Below are 18,038 nucleotides of genomic sequence, written 5' to 3' on the forward strand. Positions count from 1 at the left end.
TCACAGCTACTTATTCTCATAGCATAAAAAAATAATTTTTTTTTAAATACAACAATATCAAACCAACCCTAAACTTTTGTAGTGTTTGCATTGCGTTTCAGGAGGAATCTTAAACCTGAAACCGCACAAGTTTTCTGAACGCAAGTACACAAAAAGGTGGCTCCTTCCTCCCAAGTGGTATCGTGGTGGTATAGTCAACTTCATGTACAAAAGTAAGCACAGTAAACTATGCAAAAAGGAGAACCTAGATGATAGTGACAAAAGAGAAGAAAACAATGGGGAGGAGTTGTGAGATTTAAATTTTTAAATACACATAAATATTAGTTTCATGACTTTGATTCATTCCTAAGGTCTTTAAAGCGTAGGGTCTACAACGAGTAAATATGAAAAAAAACAAAAAAAAAAAGAGTGTTAAAAGCGGAATTAGATTAGGTCAGTTAAACAATGTATCAGTTCACCCACTCAATATCGTCTTATTAAAAATGAAATTAAGAGTGTTTATTTTTCTTCACTAGCCCTTATTGGATTGGACTAAACTAATAGTTAGTCCAGTCTCATGTTTGTTACTTCACGGACTAGCTTTAGTGGGGAGTAAGCCAGATTTGCCTTAACTAAGTACTAGTTTAGTATTGATGTGTTTTTATAAAAAGTGGGTATCAAAAAAAGCTGAACTCAAAAAAATATTTGGTAAATACTTAAAAACAGCTTATTTTCACAATTTTGGATGAAAAAGCTGAAAATGTGGGCTGGTTTGGTATTGTTGTGCTTTGAAAAAAAATTGCTTCTGGTGTGATGTGAGAATAAGCTCATTTTTCCTACTTCACATTTTCAGTTTTTTTTTTCACCAAAAACTATGAAAATAAGCTGTTTTTAAGTGTTTACCAAACATCTTTTTAAACTTAGCTTTTTTTTTTTTATAGGGAGTTTTAACCAAAAGCCCGTAGTACTGTTCGTTTTAACGAAAAACCACATTTTTATACTAAAAAATCAATCATAGTACTATCCACTTTACCCTTTATTTTATCTTTATCATTAAAACTTAAAGTTTTTAAGCTTTTTTCATTAATTTTCTATTTTTTACACTCACTTTTTATGAAAGCACCTCAGTATCAAATCAATACGTAAAACAATAAAAATAAATTTATTCACACGTCATAACAAAAATAATATTTTTTTTTTTTTTTAGCATAACGATACCAAACCATACCAAAGAACGTGCTAAACGGTCCTAGCGAGAGACGTCAAGAACCATGGAACTAGCTAATCCCTTCGATGCTTTCTGCTCGCGTCCTCTACTCTCCTCTCTGCTTGCGTTCTCTCCATCTCTCCTCGTCCCCAACCCTGAATCATGAACAAAGACCTCGATTCGAGATGGGAACCGGAATCGGAATTAGAATCGGATTTTGCAGTGCTTTGCCACACTTTTCAGTCCCCAAAGGGTTCAGTTTGCAATCTCCCTTGAGTTTTGATCGAGGAGTTTGTATTGGGTGGTTAGATTTTGGGGTTTTACAATCAGCTAATCGAAATATCGAATTTGAAATTACTGAAATTTTGGGAATATTGGGGATTTGTTCTAATTCATTGCTCTGAAATGTAGGGTTTTGGGGTTTTGCAGTTGCAGGAGGAGAAGATGAAAGTCAACATCTTGCGTATCCTTCTCACTGTGTTTATGTTATTCTGTTCTTTCCTTCAAATTACTCTAGTTTATATAACATTTGCAACTAGCTCTTGTAATTTTCTATACTTTTTATTCCAAGATATTAACTTTGTTGCATTTAATCATATGGTAGACTGAATTTTGGCTTGATAGTTTCGAATTCCTATGATTTTGATTTTGTTCTTTCTTTCAAATTTACTAGTTTATACCATTTAGAAATAGCTTTTGTAATGCTCTTTTCTTCTCCGTCTTCAAACTGTTGCATCTAATCGTGGTGGAATGAATTTCAGCTTGACGGTATTGAATTTCTATGATTTGTCATCCTCTGGAACTATGAATAGTTAATGAGCTGTAGAGTTTCACTATCTTAATTGCAGTCTAATGTTACGAATGGCGATCACAAGATCAATATCTATTATGTTAGTCATGAATCTCTAGCATATGCTCCCCCTGTTTATGATTCGGTGCGATTATCTTTTTAACAACGATCGTGATAATTTGACAATCCCATTTGCTCGGTGATCTTGTTTTAACTTGGAACATCTTTGATGGGAAATGGACGTTTATGCATTTTATCGTAACTGTTTTCTCTTGACCCTTCTCTCTTTGCGAATATCTGCTGGGGATTTTAAACAGAGTATATTTTTTACCTTTTTTCTATCTCTTATGTTCATTAATCAATTGGAAATAATCAATTGCTGCATCTGTGAATGTGTCCAAGTGTAAATTTGATGTGCCCTTTTTTTTTCTGGGATATGTTTTATTTCATCTACTTTGGAGCTCTAACTCTTATCCCTTTGGACCTGCAAATGGCATGATGTCGCTTCATGGACATGGGATGCACAAGATGAAACATGTGGGATTTGTAGGATGGCATTTGATGGTTGTTGTCCCGATTGTAAACTCCTTGGGGATGATTGCCCGCTAAGTAAGTCGCTAGAAATATGATGTCACTCATTTGTTTTCAATTTATCTGCTATTTTTCCCAATTGTCCTGATTGTAAACTTCATGGGATGCACAAGACGAAACATGCTACCCATTTGTTTTCAATTTATCTGCTATTTTTCCTTTTATGAATTGATTAATAAGTTTTTGTAAGTTGAGGTGATTTTTTTTCTTCATTCCCTACTTTCGTTTTGCTAGAAATTTGATGTTATCATATTTTGGGATGGGTTAATTGATATCTTGTGGGTTAGTTTGCGAAGAAGGATTTGTGTGCATCTACACTGTTTGATGAAATAGCTAAGAGACAAAGTGAGGACGCTGCAGGAAACCTCTTCAACTGAATGACCCCTCGTTTTCATAACATGGTTGTATGCTCTCAGTTTTTGCATAACTAGGGGTGAATTATGGAATGGATGGGATCCGGGAGGCAGATTAGCTTAAATTCTAGGGGTGCTACTATGTTCCAAGCACCAGGAGAACCATTGTGACATATACCCTCAATTTTTTATCCCACACTTCATCAATCATGCAGTGCATTTTTCTTGTCTACTACAAGTGATGCAATATGAGAAAGCTACTGTTATCCGTGAAAGTGTTTTTGATACTGCAGGAAGGTCAGAAGAAGAAGCTCTTCAAGTCACAAACGTATTTTCTTCGGCCCTAGACAGATGTGTCTTGAGGTATCTTAAGCTTTCAGACAAAGCCATAGGCGAAAAGGGTGTCAATGCATTTGGGTCACTTCTGAGATCACAAAACACTTTGGAAGAGCCTTATTTGATGAATGTGGCAGGGCTCAATATGTATCACAACATGAGGGAGTGGCTCCGTGATGTCATTAAGAAGGTCAAATGGCTGAACGAGACCTATGCCTTGCAGACGAGACCTGTGCCACCAAGACTGATGCACTACGAACTCTCAGGTGGTAAGCTTGAGCATTGTGTCTTCTAGGAGGCCTGTGATCCTAGCAGACGAGACCTATGCCACCAAGACTGATGCACTAGAAGCTGTTATGCATGCACCTGTCCATTTTCTAGGACCTTTGACTTTTGTGTGCAATCGGTATTGATTGCTCATATTGGCTATAATGTGTACTGCTGATGAAGATTAGGAGTCTATATAACCAATGTTCAATAAATCTTATACATGACTCGTTCATCTTCTAAGCTACAAATTTGGTTCTATTTGCCTATCAATTTGAGTCGTTGAAAGTTTTTGCTTCAATAGAGTTCTTTTTTTTTTGTATAATATTGGTTTATTTCTTGTTAATTGTATAGTATTAATTCGTGGTTGAAGGAACTTAAAATTGAACAATAATTTGCAAACACCAAACTGTGGACAATACTATTTTCACTATCCTGCTTCTCAGTCTGACACTGCATCAAACGATTCATTAAATTAGTCCAGCTTAGTTTAGTCTAAGCTAGTCTAGGTTAGTCCATAGTCTAATCCGAAATAGTCCGTTGCAACAAACGCACTTTAAGTTGCTTATCAATAATAAAAAAAACAATTATTTTATTTAATACAAAGAAAGAAACTAAAATAAAGGCCCATCCACAACTGGAAACTGGAAAATGAAAGTGGATAAGCTTATTTGTTCTCTTCTTGCCAACTTTCTCCCAAGCATTCAATTTTATTTGAAAAATAAATTCCTACAAGATAACAACAATGGCAAAGCCACATGAGGGCGAGGACTGGTGGCGACCCCTCCCTTCGCCGGAAAAACACGCCTGGATAGTGGTTCAGCCCCTCCCCTCGCCGGAAAACCCGACTGGTTCTGCTGCTGTTGCTGTCCAGTTCTGGTTCTGCTGCTGCTGCTGTCCCTCTTCCACAATCTTCTGACTGACTGAAACCGACGAGATTGACGCCACCAAGGACGACCATGATACCTGATCAGAGGAGGCTAGGTCATGGCTGATGTGTTGGATTGGGGCTAAGGAGGTCGTGGTATTGGAGGGGACGAAGAAGGCCATGACTCTCCGGTGGTGGGTTTTTATTTTATTGTTGATGTTTTATTTTATTTTTATATATTAAATTTAACAGTGTTAAGTTGTGGTTAAGTTGGTGGACGTAATTAGAGATGAGACATGTACGAGACACGTACTCTCCTCTCTGGGACCTTTTGCTTTTCAACCTCCAATCAGAGCAAAGGTGCAGCGCATCCCAAAGAGCAACTCCACCTTTAAAGATTTTGTGCCAGCATCCCGCTCATTTATCCACTCAAGTAAACAGTAATAGACTCAAGTGTACAGTAATAGACTAAAGCATCTCCGCCCCTAAAACTAAATAGCCTAGTCAATTTTATTAAAATATTATTAATTTTTATTATAAAATAATAATTTAACAAAATGAAGGGATATGAAACTCCCCCACCGCTCCCCTCCCCTGACTCTGCCCAGAAGCTCTCCCACCACTCCCCTCCAATGTGCAGAAGAAGGAAACCCATTAGCAAGATGAAGGGATATGGGAAGAACATAGTGGAAGGGATCTCTATCTCTCTCTCTCTAAACCTCAGCCTCAACGAGGGCATCGAAGGCCCCCAAACCCCCGTCCCCATCGCCCTTTGCTCCGCCCGCAAATTGGCCTTCTTCAACGTCAGCCTCGAGGAGCTTTGCACCAAGATCTCTCTACGATGTGTTGATCGTGCGGGAGGTTGATGGCCCGGCTGACGTCAGATGGCCCGGCATGTGGGTCTATCGATTTTAGGCCGGTTTCTTGCCTGGCTTGGGTTGGGTGCCGGTCAAAATGCTAGGCTGGAGTGGATAGCCTGGGTGCAGGGCTGGTTTTTTGGCTGGGTGCTGGCTTATCAATTCCCCAGTGGAACTGCTCTAAGTAAAACGGTTAAAAAAAAAGCAGCAAAAATAATCAATTTATTATTATTTAGGCATTATTGTGCTAAATTTTTCCTTTTATTCCTCTCTCTTTTTTGTTGATTTTAATCTGGATTTTTTTATTAATTAGTTCTTATCATGAAATTCACGAATTTATGATCTTAAGCCATATAAGATTTGGGAGCACTTTGGTGTTTAAAAGAACTATATATAGGACTAATACATATAGAATTTGGTTTATACAACAAATTGTACAAGGAATTCAAATCAGTAAATGACCAAGTATAACAAGTGCTTCTCCCTATAAACTGGAATTAAAAAACAATAGGCGTAGCAGCTTTCTCCTGATCATTCTTGAAACGTGCAGTAGAGAATCAATGATTATCAAATATGACAACATTTTATCATTTTGCTCTTCCCAAAAGTCACAACTCAACCTATATTTTTTAAAGACACCATCCCCAGGGGCATTTTGGTAGTTTGATAAGTACGGATTATAACAAACATTAATTTTATCCACTATTTGGTTGTCTAAATTTTTTAGGACCTTTTACCCTTTGAAATCCCGCCCCTCCCTTCGAAAATTTTTGGCTTCGCCACTGATAACAGAAGTGTTTTACGCACACCTCTTTTTTACGTTAAAACGTTCTTGTTTTTTTGTTTTTATAAAAACACAAAATGTTAGTTGACATAATCCTAACATTGAAAATTTTTTGTGCCTCAAACAAATTACCCTTGATATAATGTTGGTTTAACTTCACGAGGCTTCCGCTAATATATGCTTCAACATGAATATATTTAAGGGATGATGCTGTACACCGCGTTTTACTTCTACATACACCCCTGTTAATTTATGTCATTTGAACTTTTTTAATTCATTTAATTTAACAGCCAAAGCTCAAGAAGAGCGTATGAAAAGTAAAAAAAAATATGTAGATGGCACTACCCTATTTAAAAAGCAAAAGGTAAAAGATTTTGTAACAAAATTTGATTAATGTCATCAAACACAAGTAGTGAAAATTACTTATGCTTAATTACCTCTCTGTAACACTCCGTTATGTCTTTTTCTTGTGTTCGATACATGTCCGGATCATGTCCAGGAATGATTTGTAAACATGACTATCAAATAAATAGAACACATTTTCACGTGAGTATCGATCCCAATAAATTTCTATCGAATAAATAACATGACTATATATGCAATTAGTCTAGGAATAATTTGTAAACATGGCTATCAATTGTTATTTTGGATTTGTCTAAGGAAAATGCTGATATTTTGTCACAGTCGTTGTGATAGTTGCACATTTTCACGAGTAATGAAAATTCGTCAAATGCTTAGTTATGTTGCCTAACTGTGAATTTGAAACATATTTGAACAAAAATTATAACATATGTTCAAAGAAAAACTACGATGCGATGGTGCAATATCGACACATGCATGGGCGGATCTACATTGAGACTAAGGTGGTCCAAGAACCACTCGGAGTCTAGAAATCTACATGTAAAGATCTTTTGATGACCCTCCAAGTGTTTGATGTAATGTCTGCTAGCATATCTCGATAGGTTGCATCGATAGCACGAGACAGATTCTCGCGATTTCACTCATCAAATTGTTTCCGCGAAATGCCTCACTAAATAAATTCAATGCCTCAAGCCCACCACATGTTCAACAAAATGCTTCAATAAATAAACTGAATTTTTGTTTTCGCACTCTGTATATATCTAAAAAATTAAACCTTCAACGTTGGAACTCCTCAATGTTCAAATCTTGGATCTGTTATTGAACACATGGTACATACAAATGAACAGCATGCATGATAAATATTACCCACTATTATGACACTATATCTTGTTTAACAAACTGGTAGCTTCCTTAAACTCAACTGCCTCTTCTGGTGGAGTCTCATATCTTCTCAAAACGCGAGCAGGAACCCATCTGCAGGAATAAATCCAATCGGATACAATCTATAAAGGAGGAAGAACCACAAGTAAGCGATGACATTTTTGACACTTAACTACATTCTCATTTCTCACAACGGTTCAAGAGATCATTAAACTCCTCCAGAAGATCTGGATACTTTCCTAATAAATCAGTCGCCTGACTTGGGCCAGAGTTTACCATAAAAAAGATGTCAAACTAGAGACAACACCACCATGTAATCAATACTTTTACAAAGGGCGACCCAAAATCACTAAGGCTCCCCGCTTTGCGAGGGTCGAGTGGGAATGTCTATCGTATGCAGCCTTACTCTTGCTTTGCAAAGAGACTGTTTTTACAACTATAACCACCTTTCGGTCACAAAGGACCAACTTTTTCATTACGTTAGTGCTCACCCTCATAATCAATCTTTTATCTTACATAATATTTTTAAAGAAAGTTTAATAAATAGGAAGATGAAATCTGTGCTCAAAAAGTAAGCAGACAATGTAAGACTCACCAAAGTTTGTAGATCATTCCTCGTAATTATTCCCTTGTGAATTGTGATGAATCTGAAAGCACTTCAAAAACTCCTCGCAGTAAACTTAACTGCACAACCTCATCAGCACTTCTTCACAGAAAATGAATCCCTGGCGGTATATGCCCGACGAAAACATGAGAGACTGTAACACTCGGTTAGTAACATTAGCATACTGAAATTGTTGGAAGAACACTTGCAATTTTGCGAAAAAATTAATGAACGGAAGAAAAACAAGGTTAGGGTTTGAAAATTATATATAGAACAAAAACATATATCATCATATTAAATCAAATCAGATACAATCTAAAAGGTAAAAAACCACAAGAAAGCAGCATAAAAGTGATGGCGTTTTCTTTTTACAGTTACCTGCATTTTCACGACGCTCCAATAAATCACTGTACTCCTCCGGAAGATCTGGATACGGTCCCAATAAATCAGTCACCTGAGATGGGCAAAGTTTACCGGAAAGAGTGAAACTAGAGGCAACAATATTTTGTAAGAAAGTTTACTGAACAGAAAGATATATGTGTGGTTATAATAAATTATCCTTTGTCCAGTTTGCCTAGCTCGAAGAGCAAGCACACAGGGCCTGCACGTTAGAAGTGTTGATTAAGTGCTGAACATGCATGGGGTAACATGTGCCAAAACTTGCAGACCATTCCTTTTAATTATTCCGTTGCTATAAATGTTAAGCAACTTAAAAAATTCCCGTAGTCATGTTTACTACACCTTTGAATCTCGTAAATATTTGCTTAATTCCCGGTAGTCATCTTTACTACACCCTTGAATCTCGTAAATATTTGCTTAATCTAGTTACTATAACAACAACAAAGTTTATAATATCAATAGAAAAACATGAAAGAACATGTTTTCAGAAACATGAGAGGGGGCAGACTTGCTTACATTCCGAAATTCTACCGTAGCGTTCCAGACCAATATATAGTGCTATGAGGGGAAAGAAAATTCAAAAAAGGTATTAAATGCACATAGACTCTCGAATTTTACTTAACCCTGTCGTGTTACCTTAAAGATTCTATTTTATAATTAAGGTAAAAGGCCTTTACCGAGCCTCAAATCTTCGACCCACTCAAGCTTCATTGGTTTGAGAAGCCATGATGGCATCTTGAGATGTAGGGAGGTCTCCCTCACGGTCACACCAGAAGAGGGTATATGTTCTCTCGTACTACTTTCCTCAACTTTCTGCTTACAACATTAATGAATTAATCTAAGCCCAAACCCAAACTAAACCCAACTCCAAACCCAAACCAAACCCAAACCAAACCCAACTCCAAACCCAAACCAAACCCAAACACAAACCCAAAATTAGTCTAAGCCCTACCCAACTCCAAACCCAAACACAAATCCAAAGTTTGTTTGCACTTGTAAATGGTACAAGCCGTAATGGTAAACAAGAACATAGAGAGGATACTTGAAATACATGGTAAGCATTGTTTAACCAATTGTGAGACTCTTCATGTTTTGCTTTAAGTGGAAAAAAGCTTTTAGTGGAAAAAGTTAAACAATCGGGTCGGTTTTTTCTTTTTCAATTGTATTGGTAATGGAGGTATTTTATTTTTTTTGGTCAATAGGAATGTGGAGGTAGTTATCAAGCAATTCCATATCAAGTTCATAAAACTTGGGTATGTTCTTTCGGAAAATTTAACTACTAGACAACAATGTACATCAGAGTTTGGAAAAAGAGAGAATGGATAATGTTAGAGAGACCATATATTTAAATTAAATTTTGTAAATCATATGATATGGTGGTTGATGATTGAATTATTATTTAAGTGCTAATTAACATGTTTATTTCATGTTAGAGACATATCACATAATTTGCAAATTTGGTCAAAAAAATTAATCTCTTTGGCACTATCCAATACTTGTACAATGCCTTAACATCCTTTCTAGTTTTCCAGTCCATACTTCTTGCCCAATGCCTACATATACAACACCATTATTATAAAAGAAAACTAATAAAAAGAGTTTGAAAACTTTGAGTTTTATCGATACGGACAAAATAAAGGATAAAGCGAACAGTACCAGAAAATTTTCGTTAAAGTTCTCATTATTACAAAAAGACTTTAAAAGCTTTTACAACCTTACACTTCATACTTGGGACTATTTTAGACCTTCATCGTCAACCACCATCCAGATGGGGCCAAAACAAAACAACAAAAAGAACAGAGGGTTAATTGTAATTTCATTACAATTAAGTGCCTTCTTGACGTGGGGTTCTTTGGAGGTTGACCAATGAGAAGTAAGCACCTGTAGGACCCTTGGCCAAAAGCGACGAGTGGGTCCCCTTATCCACCACCTGCCCTTTATCGAGCACGGCAATCATATCAGAATTCTGTATTGTACTCAACCTGTGGGCCACCACCACACTAGTCCTCCCCACCATCACGCGCTCTAGCGCGTCCTGCACAACCTTCTCCGATTGACTGTCGAGCGCGCTGGTCGCCTCGTCCAACAACAAAACGACAGGGTTTCGAAGTATCGCCCTGGCTATGGCAATCCGCTGTTTTTGTCCTCCGGACAACTGCACTCCTCTATCCCCGCACGATGTGTCGTATCCGTCTTTTAATCCCGCGATGAAATCGTGCGCGTTGGCCGCCCTCGCAGCTTCCACCACCTCCAACTCGTCGACCTTATCGGACACGCCGTACACAATGTTTTCTCGTATTGTCCCGGCGAATAACGTTGGCTCTTGACTGACCAACGCTATGTGTTTTCTCAATGATTTGAGGTGGTACGACTTCACATCTCGACCGTCGATTTTTACTTCTCCTTTAATGGGGTCATAAAACCGTTCTATCAATCCAATGATCGTTGATTTACCCGAACCACTTTGGCCCACCAGTGCCGTTGATTTTCCCGCCTCGATTTTGATTGAGAAGCCTTTGAAGATCATAACGTCGGGCCTAGCGGGGTACGCAAAATGTATATCGTGTAGCTCGATGTGACCCGTTATTGCTTTGGACTCGAGACCTTCGGGGTCTTCAGGCTCAATTTTTGTGTATCGGTCTAACACCGCGAAAACAGACCCGACGGCATCTGCGCCCTTGGCGAGGTCCGTGGTCATGCTACCGGCATCGGCAATGACCCGGCCTGTGCTCACCAAGATCATGAAGGTCTGGAATAGTTGTTTGGCTTTGACGTAGCCCTCGGCAATAAGCTTGCCTCCGTACCAAAAGTCGAAGGCCCAAGTGATGGTTGTGAGGCTTTGGGAACAAGCGAGTCCAATGCCGGCGTACCACGATTGTCGGATACTCTCCCGACGAGGGCCTTCTTGGGCCTTTTCGAGCATTTTCAATAGGCGGTCTTGGGATGAGAAGGCCGTGACTGTCCGGAGGTTGGAGACTGCTTCCGCGGCGAGTTTGCTGCTTTCTTCCTGGGATTTTATGGCCTTCCTGGACATGCTTTTGAGCAGGACTCGCCTTGTGTAGAAGCATACAATGATGAGGGGTTGTACGGCTATCATGACAATTGCAAGTCTCCATGTAATGATCAATCCCATTGTGCAAGCTACTGTTACTGCTGAGATGGTTTGTACAACAAGAGCCATTCGATCACCCACCAAAGATCTCACCTGCAACAAAATAATCAACCACTGTTCATATTAAATCTTCAAAAGAATTCATACTTTTCACTGTTATAGCTAAGAAGATCGGTCCAACTAGCTCTCCAGTGTTATTTTTCTTTTCAACTTCAATTGAGTTCGAAATTCGAATCACATTGTTAGAATAGATTTAGTTAATTTGGAATCTTCTGCGCAATTATATAAATGTAATTTTCTATTGTAACTATTTTGTGATTCCTTCTACATATGAGTTTTGCCACTCTTATATACATTGTAAACATTGTATTAGATTAATTAATTAGTCGTATTTCTACACACATTTATTTTAGGAAGTTTTAACAAACATAAAATATGCGACTCTATACATGATTCTAATTAATGCGGATTACAATGGACACACTCTTAATTCTTAAACTAGTGAATGCGATTAGTTTATGTGCTTAAACTATATTATCAATCGTACTAAATTATTAGTGAACAAATTTGATATTTTGATTATACGTACCACATTGGCATCTTTGGCCAGTCTAGAGCAAATGGCACCACTAGAATTCTCATCCTGATCAAACCACCCCACTTCAAAAGTGAGTACCTTTGAAAGCATCCGCTCTCTAACCCTCTTAGTCAAGTACTCTCCCATGTAAGCAAAGTTGTAATGCTGGCTGACATTGATCAGCAACGAGAAGATTGCCAACCCTAGAAAGCAAAGCGAGTAAGTCCTTGTTTTCGCCTTAATCTTGTCGTGATCCGTCAAGAAATAAACCGACACCATGGAACCCATGGCAAATGCGTACAGCGGTTGTACTGCCCCAAAAAGAGTCGCACTCGTGCACCCCATAACTGCTTGTTTCCACTCCGGAAGGTTCAAGGCCAAAAGTCTCCTAAAGGAAGGCACGGGCAGTTTCTTATGTTCATACTCTACAACACTCTCTTGAACAGGAGCTCTACCCTGAGCAGATGAGTTCGCAGAACTCGAACGACTCCCCATGGAGAGCCTACGGCTGCTTGTGCTGTGCCTACGGCTGCTTGTGCTGTGAATGTCTTTTGAAATGGAAGACGAAGCACCGTAATGCCCTAACTCTTCCGGTTCTTTTTCTTTTTCTGTTTGTTGGAGGCGGACAAGGGACGTGTAGTGGCCGTTTTCGCGTTGGGAGAGCTCGTCATGGGAGCCGGTTTCCATGACCTGGCCGTTTTGAACTACGGCTATCACGTCTGCGTTTCGGATGGTGGAGAGGCGGTGCGCGATGATGATTGTGGTGCGGCCGACGGCTGCTTTGTCTAGGGCTTCTTGGACTACTCGTTCGGATTCGGAGTCTAGTGCGCTGGTGGCTTCGTCTAGGAGGAGGATACGAGGCTTCTTGATGATGGCTCGTGCAATGGCGATCCTTTGTTTCTGTCCTCCCGACATTTGAACACCCCGCTCGCCAACCTGTTTAATCACAACGTTAATTTGTTTTAGTATTTGCAAAACCTAGTTAAAAAAAAATTAGTGTCTGCATGTTTCATAAATTGTAATAAAAATAAAAAGTACTAGATAGACTTACTCATAAAAGATTGTCCTAAGACTAAAATAGCAATTAATATATGACTTTTTAGCTAACCTAAAATGATTTTTTAGATTGGCATAACTCTTCACTTTGGTCTTTGAGATTTCAAATCAATAAAATTGGTCCATGAGTCTGTCTATCATCACTTATTTTGGTAAGGGAATTGTTATTAGCACTCCAAAAATCTCATTCTACACTCCAAACTTTCTATATTAGGAAAGAAAAATACACTTGTGAGGAGTGTAGAACAAGATTTTGGAGTGCAAATAATACTTCCCCTTGGTAATTCCGTGAAAAATCTCAGTTAAATAAAATAAAATGACAAACATACGTTCAATTTTGTCATATCATTTTGGCTCATTGTTTATTAAATTCATGATATTTTTGTGATTTTGGTCATTGTTTAACATAAATTTTGGATAAAAAGCCATAATATAATTATAAGAGGAACAAAAATCAGGTTCGCCACTACAACAATATAAATATGAATAACGTATTGATATACAGTGAAGTTATCGAGTTGAGTAATTCTAAACTTACTACATTTGTACTGTCTCTTTAATAGAGGTAGGGTCAACCAACACATGTGGGTCTCATCTCTATAAAAAAAATGGTGTAAATATGGTATGAAAAATATGGTAAGAGTAGCATATTTGTATCAAGTTTAAATGTCATCACCATGGCGTACAATAAGTCTTTTTATTTACAGGGCTAGTGTTAGTATAGTGATTATTTGAAGGAACTTCTAACTTGAAACTTCTCCATACATGAACAAACGGAAGATATCTTATAAGGCAGTGTTGATGATTACAAAATGCAAGGCAGGTGGTCATTCACAAACATCATTGTCAAAGAAGCAATACATGTTGTTCGAGTATATGTTGCAAACTGATGTCTGCAAATAGTGATGCGCATGCAATACTACTTCTATATTGGATTAGTTCTGTTGCAACTTTGGACGATTGAAGGAAGACCTTCATAGCCTAGTGGGGGACAAAATCATCAATGTTTAGGAGCAATAAGATGCATTCCTATATTGATCCACCACACACTTGACGACAAACATAACAAAGGACAGGAATCTGGACCCTCCTTGTGAGGATCTCGAGAATCTGTGAATTGTATTCGTTCATTATATATCGTACGGTCAGAAATCATTTTAAATTTTTTAATTTAAAATTGAATACAAACAGTACCTGACAAAAACTCATCACATGATATAAGATAAATAGACACGATTTATGGATCCCTGAGATCCTCACTAAGAGAATCTGAAGAGGATCCTGTTGAAAAAGAAAGAACCTTTGACATCGTGAATTATGTGATTAACAAATGGAAAGCAATAATTTGTCATCTGGTTAAAATATGGAATGTTTAAATGTCACACATGATTTAAAAAGATTTAAGTGTGCTGATAACACAGTTTGATACATAAAGCGTCATAATATTAGTAGTTGGATATTTTAAAAAAATCAAACACTAGTATTACAATATTTAATGTACCAACCTATGTTCCTGAGACACTAAAAAACATTTTTATTCCAAAAAAAATTATTTGAGTTCTTCCATACAAGAGTCATTCATTTTTGTTAATTAACAAATTAAATTTTGAGATACGTGCTAAAACCTTTCTTTTTTTGGTAATTAGAATGAGATATTTTGGTATATTAGTCAAACTATGATTAACAGTTAAAAATAATAATCTCTAATATGAAAAAGTCAACAAGTGGCTTGTCACTAATAAAACTAGTTAACGTGTCATTATACTAGTGAAGTAATTACCTGAGTATCGTATCCTTGGGGCAACTGGGAGATGAAATTATGAGCATTAGCAGCTTTCCCAGCATCAGTAACCTCTTCAATCCCAGCATCTTCTTTCCCAAAAAGTATGTTCTCCTTAATGCTGGTTGCAAATAGAGCAGGCTCTTGGCTCACCAAACCCATCTGCGATCGCAGCCACTTGAGCTGAAGCTTATTTATCGCCACCCCATCAAGAAGAATCTCGCCTCCGAGCGGATCATAAAACCGCTGCAACAGGGCTATCACCGTGGACTTCCCCGAGCCGCTTCCGCCCACCAACGCCACCGTTTTGCCCGCCGGAACTGTCAGGTTGAAGTCTTTGAAGATAATGCTTTCCGGCCTAGACGGGTATGCGAATTCCACGTGCTTGAATTCAACTTCACCGGAAACATCCTCCAAGATTTCGCCTTCCATGTTGTCGGAATCGATCTTGGGAACTCTTCTTATCACTTCCATTATGCGCTCGGCTGCCGAACATGCCTCTGAAAAGTACTTCAAGTTTGATAGTCCAGAACCTAATGCCCTATTCACCAAAACAATAAAACCATGCCTTAAGATCGATATTATTGGGAAGATTATGAATTTGTGTTTAAGAACAAAACCGAAGAAAATCAAAGCATGCATCAGTATTTTTAAGATCAAATTTTTGGGAAGGTTCTAAATTTGTCCTAACAAGTACCAGATTACTAATTTACAGACTACAGTACATGGTACATTGTCGAACTTTTGTCATAATAAATTAAAAAAAGAGCAATATGTACGAGTAGACATTTTGCAAATTATTTATTAAAAATAGAATGAGAGACACTAAACATACAATATGTCGTATACTACTCACAGTTTTGTGCCACTTTAAAAAATACACATTTAGTGTCATTCATGTTCTATTTTCGATTAAAAATCTAAACCGGTTCGATCAATGCATATTTTCCATCGTAAAGAAAAAAATCAACAATATACCGGGTATTTTTTCCACATTAAAAACATGCAAAAAGGGGTTTAGCATTCTTACAATCCGCCAACGGCGATGCCAGCACCAACAGCAAAAACAGTGCCTCCCCGAGCGCCATGGTACATGACCATTCTGCTTCCATAATACGACATGAAAGACCAAATGGCGAAGACAACGCCGTTGCTTCCGATGGCCAGTCCTTTAGCCAAGCCCTGGCTCAATCCCAACTTGACGGAGCCCTGAAGAGCCGCAGAGAATTCCGATATGGTTTTGTTTTCTCCGACGAAAGCATAAACCGTGCGGATTGAAGAAATTGCCTGCTCTGCTATGGTGCCAGCCTTGTTGTACTCTTCCCTAATCTGCCTAGCTAATCCCATCAAAGTCCTTCCGTAAATTAAACCGGGAATTACTAGCAGCACCACAAATGGAAACCCTACGATTGCTAGCCTCCACATCATTATAAAAGCCGCCACGTAGCTTCCGGAGAACATGGAGAAATTCATCAAGAAGTTCGGTAGCTGGTGGAATTTGGAACATGCAACTTCATTAATTGATGAGAATAAACTGGTAACGATAATTAGCACTGCAAAATAATCATCATTCGCTCGGGCGTCTATTAGAATGAAGATTTTGAAAGGTGCTGATAACAACTCTCAATAAATTACACAGAGTGAAAACTTGTGGGATTACCTTTTCACTTAGGACATCTTGAATCACTAAGCTATCATTAGAGACACTTGTGATGACCTCTGAAGTGCTTGTGACATGTAAATCAAAGTAGCCCACATCTTGCCTTAGAACTGCTTTCAAATATCGTACTCTCATCCTTGCTGCCTGCCTCTCGCCAGTTCTTGTCCAGCAATATCCCTCTACAAAATTACAAATTCAAAGAAATAAAAAAATATATTTATTACTAAATTATAATTCCATTTAATCTTTGATAACAAGCAAAAGTAAACAACATTTGGTGAAACTCACCTAGGAAACAGCATACAAATGAACCACAAGCCAAGTACAACAGCGCCACTGCATTCTGCCAACCACAAAAACCAAAACCCAATTAGAAAATTTTGTCTTTGCCCTTCTGCGACTATTTTCGCACTCGATTTTTCTTTTAATCATTAAATTGAATAAATAAAAAGAGATCAATGTGCAATATTAAAGTAAAATACGAAAGGTGAAAACAAATGATTCCGCAAACAAAGCACAGAGAGAGAGAGAGAGAGAGAGAGAGAGAGAGAGAGAGAGAGAGAGAGAGAGAGAGAGAGAGAAAGAGAGAGAGAATTTCGTTAATTACCTTATTTATGTTATGCAGAAAAGCATCCTGAGCTGAAGTTGGTGAACCGCCAATATTGTTCATCAATTTGCTAGTGATCAACAAAACCAACGGTGTGGAAAAGCCATCACCAAGGGATCCAAATAGCCCTAAGATCATCAACAATCTATCAACCCCATCAGCATGCATGAAAATGGACCGCATGGACCCAACTTTCATGATACTGTTGTTGTTGATGTTGTCATTACTGGGGCTTTTCTGTCCCATTTTCCCTCCCTTTCTCAGCAACCAAATAATAGTTAAGATTGGCAGAACACCTCCCGACGTGCGGTTTAACTTATATATGCTTCAAGAAAGTACAAACCCTTTGGCCTTGACCGTAGTACTGAGAAGAAAGATATATTAAGATGTATATATAGAAGATATTTTGTAATATGATCGGTATACATGATAATACATCATTTATTATTATACAAATGATAGAATATATGTGTTAAAAAATTAATAACTTTAAAAATAAAAAATTTCATCGTTTATATAAAAATACGTAATATATCCTCCATATTTCAATCACAAAGAAAATTTTCTCTCTATACAGGTGATCGAAAAAAGAGGCGATTTCAGAGTCCAGAGGGATTGCACATGGACAGGATTATAGTAAATAAACTAAAGTTGGATGAGTAAAATGAACACGTGCTGATGAGTGACGATTACGGCTGTCATTACAGGCTTTCCTGTGCGGATAGCGTCATTAGTGACGATCGATGGGTCGGTGGACCCACTTGACACCCCGTAACCATTTGATAGTGTTTTTAATAATTTTTTTTTAGTGAAACGTATGATTTTATATTTTTCTAATTTTTTTTTATTACTTCAAGAAGAAAAAAGATTTAAAACTATTACAATTAAGAATGGTAATTTCAAACTCAAACGCTTGAGTGAAAACTCATAATCCTGTCCAACCAGATACGTTTACGATATTTATTACAA

At 37.8% G+C, this 18,038-nt stretch overlaps 1 protein-coding gene and 1 long non-coding RNA gene across 2 annotated transcripts; one reads left to right on the forward strand and one right to left on the reverse strand.

Annotated features, from left to right (window-relative positions):
• The first annotated feature begins 1,258 nt into the window (after positions 1–1,258).
• Positions 1,259–3,824, forward strand: LOC148689243 (uncharacterized). Its single transcript, XR_015958613.1, has 3 exons — positions 1,259–1,487; positions 1,598–2,585; positions 3,214–3,824. It is a non-coding gene; the product is annotated as an uncharacterized LOC148689243 (long non-coding RNA).
• Positions 3,825–9,940: 6,116 nt separating this feature from the next.
• LOC137749185 (ABC transporter B family member 15) lies at positions 9,941–17,442 on the reverse strand. The gene is made up of 7 exons (XM_068489301.2): positions 17,070–17,442; positions 16,751–16,805; positions 16,463–16,641; positions 15,833–16,290; positions 14,803–15,343; positions 11,979–12,902; positions 9,941–11,482 (listed from the first exon to the last, which is right to left on the reverse strand). The coding sequence occupies exons 1-7, from the start codon at positions 17,313–17,315 to the stop codon at positions 10,103–10,105; spliced, it is 3,783 nt and encodes a 1,260-aa protein (XP_068345402.2). The 5' UTR covers positions 17,316–17,442; the 3' UTR covers positions 9,941–10,102.
• Positions 17,443–18,038: the final 596 nt, after the last annotated feature.

This window comes from Pyrus communis, chromosome 17 (genome assembly GCF_041283825.1).
Source record: "Pyrus communis isolate YQ-2024b chromosome 17, ASM4128382v1, whole genome shotgun sequence".
NCBI lineage: Eukaryota > Viridiplantae > Streptophyta > Magnoliopsida > Rosales > Rosaceae > Pyrus > Pyrus communis.